Source organism: Mizuhopecten yessoensis, unplaced genomic scaffold (assembly GCF_002113885.1).
Source record: "Mizuhopecten yessoensis strain PY_sf001 unplaced genomic scaffold, ASM211388v2 scaffold3459, whole genome shotgun sequence".
Taxonomy (NCBI): domain Eukaryota; kingdom Metazoa; phylum Mollusca; class Bivalvia; order Pectinida; family Pectinidae; genus Mizuhopecten; species Mizuhopecten yessoensis.
In genome coordinates, this window is record NW_018405055.1 from 759,733 (window position 1) to 770,326 (window position 10,594).

The 10,594-nt window shown below is 36.6% G+C and overlaps 2 protein-coding genes across 4 annotated transcripts; both read left to right on the forward strand.

The window, feature by feature from the left end:
* Positions 1 to 493: 493 nt before the first annotated feature.
* On the forward strand, positions 494 to 5,940 carry LOC110447529. Its single transcript, XM_021493295.1, has 2 exons — positions 494 to 552; positions 3,067 to 5,940. Exon 2 carries the CDS (start codon positions 3,126 to 3,128, stop codon positions 4,716 to 4,718), a length of 1,593 nt encoding a protein of 530 aa, XP_021348970.1. The 5' UTR covers positions 494 to 552; positions 3,067 to 3,125; the 3' UTR covers positions 4,719 to 5,940.
* A 912-nt stretch (positions 5,941 to 6,852) lies between these two features.
* On the forward strand, positions 6,853 to 9,799 carry LOC110447530. Of its 3 annotated transcripts, none has more exons than XM_021493296.1 (5): positions 6,853 to 6,930; positions 7,819 to 7,859; positions 8,423 to 8,541; positions 8,993 to 9,160; positions 9,587 to 9,799. In XM_021493296.1, exons 2-5 carry the CDS (start codon positions 7,819 to 7,821, stop codon positions 9,718 to 9,720), a joined length of 462 nt encoding a protein of 153 aa, XP_021348971.1. In that variant the 5' UTR covers positions 6,853 to 6,930; the 3' UTR covers positions 9,721 to 9,799. The 3 variants fall into 3 exon arrangements, with proteins under 3 accessions (XP_021348971.1, XP_021348974.1, XP_021348973.1); XM_021493299.1 differs by having other exon boundaries at positions 6,913 to 6,973; XM_021493298.1 differs by lacking the exon at positions 6,853 to 6,930 and adding an exon at positions 7,046 to 7,102.
* Positions 9,800 to 10,594: the final 795 nt, after the last annotated feature.

The following is a 10,594-nucleotide window of genomic DNA, read 5'->3' on the forward strand; positions in this document are numbered from 1 at the left end:
CTGTGATTTAATAAAAATGATATCTTTGATAGAATACGACAATATGCTTTGTCACTAATTAAACTACCGATTAGATCAACATTAGTGTAATGAATACACAACCTATAATGTGAGGTATTACTACTGGTCTAATACTGTGGCGTTTATCGATACGACACCTTTATCTAGGAGGTGATCTCAATTACAAACGTACCGGTCGCCCGAGCCGATATACCTACAGTGTGACGTGCAGTTGGCCATTGTGTTGGGTATATACCGCATTGTCTTTTGATTTGATTACATACGGGTCCGGGGTAACTATTTGTACATCCCGTTGATTTTCTTGTTTTTATTTCGTAATTTCAAATAAGCTTGAAAATAATAATAATATACCAAGCGTATTAATGATATATTAATTGTTTTATTATGAAACTGTAAATATTGGAGTTTTCTGACTACTTGTGTAGATGGTCAGTCTTCCCCTAAGCCTGGCCTCCTATCAACAGTACCCCTGGTTATTTTATACTCCATGTCTACCTATGTCCGTTTTGTATACCCGTCATCATCGCTCAGGTAAGAACACATCTCTACTCTTCGCTTATTGCTATATATTTTCTTTACTTTTCATGATTATTATTTTTTCTATGAATAGAATTAATATTTTATCCAAACAAATAGAAAATAACGTTGCGAGTAGGTACTGTTTGATCTTCATTGCTGAATTTGGCAACCTGCAGGCTATTGCGATTTATATGGGACTATACTAATTATCGTAATTTTGGACTACGAGACAGGGGCACGTTTTTAATACCTTTCAGAACTGTTTACAAGATTAAAAGTGAAACCATTCTTGTTATATCAAGTTTACTGGTAAATCATCGATACAACATCGCATGAGATGAAAAAGAATAATTATAAATGCTTCATACACCTTATCCAACTCCATTTACAAGCTGAGTTTATAACAGTTATATGGTAATGGGATGATAATAATGTAGAATGTTTCCCATGATCTAGGTGTTCGTATATCACCCGGCAGTAATATTTACATTTATTGAACTGATTTTGTTCAGTATTAGAAATGAGAGTTCTTGTTTTTAGTTGCAATATCTAAGTAATCGGCATTTTTTGTTCCAAGGAAAATATTGAAGATAAGAATCGAATAACTTGCATTGATGGTTAAAATTTATGTTAAGTAACTGAATTTGTACCTTTTTATTGTCATTTAGTTATGCATTATATTATGGAGTTACAAAGGCATTATTATAAACTTTAAATGCGTCTATATGCAGTGATTTTCAATATATTATCGTTATTGATAAATCAATGTACATATATAACTTTATCGTTATACGTCATCTTCATTTATGGTCACAATTTGATTTTGAAGTGGAGATGAGCATCATGTATAAGCTAACATGTTGTCATATAAACAACATAAAACTGTTTGTCGATCAGTATCAGTATCCTTATTGTGTTAAATAATGGTTAGACATGGCAGTCTATTCAATACATTGTATTGTAAATGTAAAAAGTAATGAAGTGAAGTTTGTATTAGACATGCATTCTAACTGGATCAAAGTGACGTCACAAAGGAGACGAGTACGTGGATATGAATTGAAATTCTCCTTTTATTGGGTCGCCTGCGAAAAGCTGGTGACACATGGGTATTGCTAAGTCGGCGTCGGCGTCGTCCGCACAGAGGTTTTCGTGCGATAACTTGAGTTTCCTTGGGCCGATCAAACTCAAACTTAATGCAGTGCTTCCTTACTAAACGTGCTTGCTTGGGATTGCTTTTCAGGTCTGAAGGTTAAAGGTCAAGGTCACTGTTACTATAAATAGTAAATCTGTTTTCGTGCGATAACTTGAGTTTCTTTGGGCCGATCAAACTCAATCTTCTTGCAATGCTTCCTTACCAAAAGTGCTTGCTTGGAATTGCTTTTCAGGTCCGAAGGTCAATGGTCAAGGTCACTGCTACTATAAATAGAAAATCTGTTTTCGTGCGATAACTTGAGTTTCCTTGGGCCGATCAAACTCAATCTTCATGCAGTGCTTCCTTACCAAAAGTGCTTTCTTGGGATTGCTTTTCAGGTCCGAAAGTCAAAGGTCCAGGTCACTGTTACTATAAATAAAAAATCTGTTTTCGTACGATAACTTGAATTTCCTTGGGCCGATCAAACTCAAACTTCATGCAGTGCTACGCATACTTGCATTTTCAAGAAAAAAAAGTATGGATACCAATGAGGCGATGCTGGTCTTGCTTGTGGACACCATATTGGAGTGGAATTGAGACAATGAGTATCCATAGCAAGTTTCTTAAAACTCAGAGTATTCTTCCCAGAATGTCAGATTTTATAACAAAATGATACCATCCAAAAACATGATCTATGATTATTGCTCACTTTTAAAATTATTTCTTGAGATGAAAAGTGTATCTATTTCTTCGTAATCTCCCAGTTTCCTGAGCAGGCAACACATCCACTTCCTTGGAATTCTTGTTAAATCATACGACGTCGAAATATAAACAAAAATTTCCTCCAAAGTCGCATTGCGTCATTAAAATATATACAAATGATATTGTCGTGGATGATGGGGATGAGTATACAGTCGAGATGTCTTGACTTTTGTTAATATGTGGTTATATTAACTTGATTGTATTTTCTCGGGTCCACATAACCATATATTCCCGAAACGAAAGTACTTAATTGTTATCTTAGTTGTTAAATTATGTTTTAATAATTAAACAAGATAAAACGTATGAGAATTGTACGGAGGACAGTACTGCATTTGGTAGGGAACATTGTGACAAAATGATTGATTCTTAAATTAGTAACTCCGAGTGAATATTACATAACACCGACCGCCACGTGATTATGATCCAACCAATGAGGATGCTTGTTATCTAATAATTCGATATACGACGTAGCATTTAAGTGGTATTGAACACACACGTTCACTTTAATAGAATTTAATATTTGTACTCCTTACAAGCATATAGATGCAATCGATTAGCGTAGCTGTCATAGGGGGATTTAGATATGAATTGTTATAATATCTGAAAATATATAGATACACTTGTCCTTGCAGGGTCCATGGCAATAAAGAAGATATGAGAGAGTTTGCGGTCATCTAACTGCCAATTCAACATGTCTGTGTCAGGGCGGAGTTTCCCTTTCAGTGCCAGTTTTGGCACAAGCAACAGTTACAATGAACAAGAGTGCACGTTACATCCGGGCAAGCCGATAACTATGGTATGTGTTACGTGTCAAGATGAACTCGTATGCCCAACATGCATCAAGTGCGACCATCGAAAGCACGAGTTCCTGGAGTTAGAGGACGTTGTGCAGGATCGTCAGAATATGATATTCCAGCACCTGGATGTGTCTGAAAGTTCTCTTCTGAAATTGACTGACAACGTTGCCCAGGTCAATAAGCGTTTGCGGAATTACAATGAGCAGGTGGACGCCGTAGTCCGCCAGATAACGAATCGCGGCGAGGTCATTAAAAACAACGTGGACCGGGTTACCGAGGATCACATTCGGGAAGTGGAGCGCATCAGACGCAAAAACGTCGACAAACTAGCCAAGGTCGTGGATCAATTGAAGCGACTTGAGGCGGAGATCCTCAAGTACAGCAAATCCGGCAAGAGTTTGCCATTATCGATGCTAGACACAAGTCCCATAAGACAGGTTCTTGGCAAAAACGGAAACCGACCCTTGGCTAATGCGTCTATTCTGGAACTTCCTAAATTCGTACCGGGTGACTTCAATTTACTCCAGGTCCGTAATCTGTTCGGCGAACTTCGTAGAGAAGCGAAAAGCGTCATGATGGTCACCAACAACAACATGGAACAAGCTTACAGCTTCTTGTCCTCTAAGGACCTGGGCTATCCAAACCCCGGGGCTGCACTGGAATCCCCCGTTCGGGTATCGGAGCACGAAACGGAGGTAACTAACATATGTCCTGTCAACAATACAGACGCCTGGGTTGTCTTATGTGATACCGACGAAGTCAACCTTATGTCAACCATCAGCAAAAAGCCCATACAGGTCGTGTCAACCAGTGGCGTCGAGGTTATCGACGTCACCACTTCTCCGGACAGAAGACGGACCCTTATATGCTGCGCTGATAGAAGCATTAGGGAGATTAAGGGCATGTACGGACGAACCAAGGTAATTTTTTACACAGAAGCCGTACCATCTAGTCTGGTTGTCACTCGGGAAAACTTCATCATTGTAGCGTTCAAAACAGGGGGACTCATCATCAAGTTCGATTCCAGAGGAAACGTGCTTCACAAAGTTCGCGGGTCTTTGGTGGGACGAATCGACTTCGATAACACGCCAAAACCAATGCGGCTAAGGCAGAATCCCCGAAATGGGGACTTGGTTTTGTTCAACAGGGGTTCAGGGTACGTCACAGTAATGGACAGTGACATGCGCATACGATTCCACTCGGCCTGTGGTAAGAATCAAGTAACTGGACAGTTCGTGAAAAAGGGAGGAATATCGCATTTCATGGTAGTTGATGCGTGCTTTGATTCCTTGGGCAATATCTACGTCGTTGACACTCTTCGGTCTGCTATCTTGGTTCTCGACAAAAAGGGGTCGATCCTGAGGACCGTGATGAACAGACAGGAATATGTTCCGCGCCCCACGGCTATAGGAGTACAGCCGGACGACCGTGTATGGCTGGGTTACGAGGACGGTACAGTGCAAACCCGGGAAACTACCACGCTGTGATGACGAAATCCTTTCACTCTTACATCAAATTGTAAGCAATGATAAGGCAGCAGACTATGTTGGACAGAAATCGAAGTTTTTATGATTTTGTTTTGATAGAACCCGTGAAAGAGGAGAGAGGAACGTTTGTGTACATGTACTTTTCCTTCCAAAATCCTGCCATTTGTTAATGTTTCTAGTACGTTACTGAAAAATGTTCCGTTTGTTAGAATATCGTATTGTTCACTAGCAATTAATGGACATCTAGCCCCAGTTGCTCAAAGATTGGTTTTAGTTAACTAGTGGTTAGGGAAAATTTAAAATCTTATATCTGTTCAATACTGCAGATTTGTTGAGGCAGATCAGCTGGATGTGTTTCGATGATATGTTTTGCCTTGAATGCTTTTGCTTTTTGTTGACAACAATTTTAATTTTTCATTATTTGGTTAAAGTTAACGAACCTATGAGCATCTGGGGTCTGAATGACAGACTGTAAACATGTACGTTACTACATGTTAGCGTGTCGGTATTACTACATGTTAGCGTGTCGGTATTACTACATGTTAGCGTGTCGGTATTACTACATGTTAGCGTGTCGGTATTACTACATGTTAGCGTGTCGGTATTACTACATGTTAGCGTGTCGGTATTACTACATGTTAGCGTGTCGGTATTACTACATGTTAGCGTGTCGGTATTACTACATGTTAGCGTGTCGGTATTACTACATGTTAGCGTGTCGGTATTACTACATGTTAGCGTGTCGGTATTACTACATGTTAGCGTGTCGGTATTACTACATGTTAGCGTGTCGGTATTACTACATGTTAGCGTGTCGGTATTACTACATGTTAGCGTGTCGGTATTACTACATGTTAGCGTGTCGGTATTACTACATGTTAGCGTGTCGGTATTACTACATGTTAGCGTGTCGGTATTACTACATGTTAGCGTGTCGGTATTACTACATGTTAGCGTGTCGGTATTACAAGGCTCGTGTTGTTATGTTGTTAAAACGGTCTCCAAAGGACAATTGTTTGATTTTTAATTTCTTTTTGTAAATGAGTACTTTATATACCTTTTGATGGTAGATTATCGTGTTGGTGCTGTTATTTCTTTTGAACAACGCTGAATAAAATGGTATAATGACAAATCTAAGATAGAAGTGTTTTCGTTTTGAGGGTCAATATGTCTAAATTGACCATGATTTTTTTCGGAATTTGACCAAAGTGTGATATTTGTTACCAAGGACTTGATGAATGATGATATTAAACATAGATAAATCATATTTATAGATAATTATTTATTTGCCAGGTCAAGCGAATTCCGTGATGTATTGAATTTATTAATTTAATTTTAATTCTACTAATCTATGAAATTAAATAAACCATTAAAAGAACAACAGCATACTTAATTTCGTAATTCTGTCGTGATCCCATTGTTTTTTCTATGAATTCTACTTAATTTTTCTGTAATTTAAGCGAAAAGAATGAACATTAGTATATTTTAAACGAGCCATACATGTAATCGTTCATGCAAAATGATTTAATTTCCATACATTGAAAATTTGAACCACACAAAGACTTTAGATAATGCTATTATTATATTCAGGTACTACTGCAGATTTACAACTGTTAAATGTGTAACTACTAAAATAAATAAGTATGATGTATATATATTATATATATATATTTATTTATATAGAAAAAATGGACCGACATCTATATGTCCAACAAACATATGGCGCCAAAAGCACGCGTGTTTGTTTTAAAGGCTTTTTTAAAAACGCTGTCCATTCGAACGGCATGAAATGGTTACGAGACATGTCTTTTGAGGGAACTTCATCAAAACGTAACAATTCAAACTAAACATTAAACCATACAGTATGAATTCGATGTCATTATTCACACAATGGTAGCGGCGAATTTATAATGCCTAAATTTGATAGCATACTAGAAAGAAAAAGGAAGCACCAAATCAAGAATAGAAGCAATTGTCTAATATTCATACATTGAATACAAATCGCATTCGATCGAACTTTTCCAACACACTCTGGGGAATGCATATGGCATGCAGTGGTAACCACAAAGCGATAATGCTATCATTTTGACAATGTCAGCTATATTTTTCATATGAGGGCATCAGGCCTTATCTGATGTCTATTTCGAAGCTCTGCTTATCTAACAATTGGAACACATAAGTATAGGTCTCTGTCTCTATACCAACATACGATGTAAGTACTATATTACCTCCCTGTCTCTATACCAACATACGATGTAAGTATTATATTACATCCCTGTCTCTATACCAACATACGATGTAAGTTCTATATTACCTCCCTGTCACTATACCAACATACGATGTAAGTATTATATTACCTCCCTGTCTCTATACCAACATACGATGTAAGTACTATATTATCTCCCTCCAATGTCATGTAATTAGAATATAATGCACATTTTAGAAACTATGATCACTATTCTGATATGATATATGATGATATGAAAGAGACACACTTCAATTGAGTAAATATATCTGATAATGTATGCAGTGTTTATACCATTAGAAATGACTCTATACAGAACACATTGTTTGGTCACACCATTAACTTTTGACAAACAACATATACAGCATATATGTATAAAGGTGGACATTTTCGTGGCGTGGAAGTATTCGCTTTTTGAGAAATTTAGCGCGAAAACTGCCAAGGCGAAAATGTCCACACCACAAAAACATTAGGGAGTCACAACGCGAAAATGTCCACACCACAAAAACATTAGGGAGTAACAACGCGAAAATGTCCACACTACAAAAACATAAGGGAGTCACAACGCGAAAATGTCCACACCACAAAAACATAAGGGAATACAACGCGAAAATGTCCACACCACAAAAACATAAGGGAGTCACAACGCGAAAATTTCCACACCACAAAAACATAAGGGAGTCACAACGCGAAAATGTCAACACCACAAAAACATAAGGGAGTCACAACATGAATATTCCAACACGCAAGCAGTCTACTCATACGTTTTTTGATTAAGATACACTAATATTCTCTTAATTGAAATATCATCGCATTTTTTACTATCTGAATTTTGGGAGGTATTGTATACTTCAGATGCTGTCCCTCCTCGTGGTGTGTGCTTTAGTTGCTTCCGTGTAGGTATTATGAAATGCAATTATGTGACACGGCTTTTGGGTCAGCTTAACAATTTATCATCCATGAGTTTATACTGTGAAAAAAGATCAGCCCGACAAAGCTTTTAAACGCCTTTCAATATTGTTCGATCATATTGTAATTGTGGTACAATATCCCTATCTTAATTCAATCGAGGTCGATATGTGTTACTGTGAAAACAAGGAACAAGAATAGTCGAAAGACAACATGTATGTTAAAATTATGCGACCGACTGCGATGGACATTTCTGTATTGATATATTCATGAAATATGATTTACAAAATGCATTTGCGAAGAAAAACATACATACCATTATATAAATGTCTATTTTATCACCATGTGCAAGCCAATGTATTCATTCAATTTGTTTATTTCAATGATGTAAATTGTAACATTGACAAAAGTTTATGCCATCCTGTAAAGGTTAAAATGAATGAAATATAATACCTTTCACAAGCTCGGAGACTTGCATAATAATTAATAAATGCCTTACACATATTATAGCTACCAGGCCTTCATTTTAAACAATAATTACCTTGTACAGGCTGTCGAACTCGGAGCCCCAGAGAGAAGTGATTCTCTTTGACAAAGCCGATGGTGACAATGATGGACAGCTGTCAAGGGCAGAACTGGACAATATATTTCTCGCTTTTGATGTCAACCGTAAAGTTTTTTTCTTTCTAGATTTGACAAGATATAATGAAGGTGTCCACCTTCGGTAGTGGATATGTTGTGACTTCTTTTATTTATATTTTTTACTATAATGGGTATAAGTGTCATAATCTCAACATGTATAATGTAAAACTCAGTTATGAATAAATAAAGGATATACATATGTGGCGATTTTAGTGTCTGTTTATCCATTTGAAAGCGATTATTGTCTAATAACTGTGTACATATGAGCTACACATAATCGGAATGCCATTTATCTCAAACATGGAAATGGGTATGTCTATCTTTCTTTAGCACTTCATGTTTCTGGCTAAATTCCAAAATTTTTGACATTACCCAAATAACATAATTTGCATAATTTTTAGTTAAGCATATGGTAATTGACTGCATTAAATATGTATCGGTACATGAATACATTTCACGTCATATATTCACGTTTCAGATGACAGGGAGGTTACCAATAGTGAGTTTGAGAACGACTGGACGGTGCTATACAACCTTGGAGCCCCATTAGAGGCGCGCACTCTCTTCATCAAGGCCGACACCAACGATGACGGCCATATCACAGATGCGGACCTACCTCAGATCTTCACATTTTTCGACACTAACAGTGAGTCCTGGCCACATGATATTAAATAGAATCATTGGAATTTCACGAGATGTTTGATGTCGCATAAATTCACTGGGAGTGTTGACACAATTCGAATATCAGGCCAATATATAACGAAACAGAATATCACCGTAATTTATCATTTAACGGATTTAATATCCTGATGAATCAACAGATTGAAGTATTATTACTAAACATCCAAAACTTGAGTGTTATGGCTATGTTTTAAATCCTTATAGTTCCTTATACTCGTTAGATTGTAATTCCATGCATATGTTAATGGTAAATTGCAATAAAGGATGCTTAGACTTATTGAAGGGTTTCCAAGTTTGATATGAGACTTTCCTATTGTAAGATTTGATGAAATGACAGATTATGTTACCCGAACCCTGAATTATTATAGAACAAAACTGTTTTCTATATCAGAGGATGCGTCCATCAGTCTTGACGAGTTCCTGACTCAGTGGGGAGAACTGAAGAATGCCCCCGTGGACAGTATCATCGTTCCTGTAGCGACCACGCCTTCCCCGGAGCCTCCAACCTCAAGTCACACACACTAACATCGCAATTCCTTGTATTTCGCTTTCATTTTCGCAATTTGTAAAGAAATCGTTTGAAATAAAATGTATTTCTTTCGCATTTTGATTTAACTTAAAACTTCATACATTTTACGTTTCCTCCGATACGTCTTTGACGTGTACCACAAGGCTTTTTAACAATATATAACTTATTTTTTATCTGAACCTTTTTTCATAATATTTAACAACATGATATATGTTTACCAGTTTTTACGAGTATGAATGAATATCCAACAAATCTCTATTTCTGTTTTTAAAGAAAAGTGACAACTTCCCAAAAGTATTTTCTTATTATATTTTATTTCACAAATATGAAACATTGATTTTGACTCTGTATATCGATATATTTACAAAGGGTTGCCCAGACATAAAGCATGTTTACACTATCATTTGAAGACCCTGTTAAGAATGCGACATAAGAATCCGACAGGGAATAAAACGTTGGTAAACGTTATGAATTATTCCTGTGTTCGCAATTACTAATAAATGTCGTCCGTATGCTACTTTACATGTATCATTTTAGCAGACAGGTCTCGCACTTTTCCAAATGCTACTTTGATTAGGTTTGCACTTATTTACATAAATAAGTCATATAGAATAATGACGTCACAGATGTACATTTCGCATTTGATTATTACAGATAACTTTAGTTAAATCGAATCATTCCGAATAAACTTGTTCAACTTAACTCCTTGCTTTCTTTTGATTTTTAAATTACTGGCTTTACTTTTAAAATACATATGGAAGTGTTCCATTATGAGAGAGGAATTTGGAAATAGTTTTTCACAATATCAAAATGTTTTATAAACAAATGTTACAGTGGATGTTTTGTCACTTATGACTGATTCGGAAGTAA

What these genes read in the sequence shown, in the direction of transcription:
- LOC110447529 (XM_021493295.1), top strand. Translation starts at nt 3,126, where the DNA reads ATGTCTGTGTCAGGGCGGAGTTTCCCTTTCAGTGCCAGTTTTGGCACA.
- LOC110447530 (XM_021493296.1), top strand. Translation starts at nt 7,819, where the DNA reads ATGCTGTCCCTCCTCGTGGTGTGTGCTTTAGTTGCTTCCGT. An exon ending in TGTGCTTTAGTTGCTTCCGT is followed by an intron (nt 7,860 to 8,422) that starts GTAGGTATTATG and finishes TACCTTGTACAG; the next exon opens with GCTGTCGAACTCGGAGCCCC. An exon ending in TCTCGCTTTTGATGTCAACC is followed by an intron (nt 8,542 to 8,992) that starts GTAAAGTTTTTT and finishes TTCACGTTTCAG; the next exon opens with ATGACAGGGAGGTTACCAAT.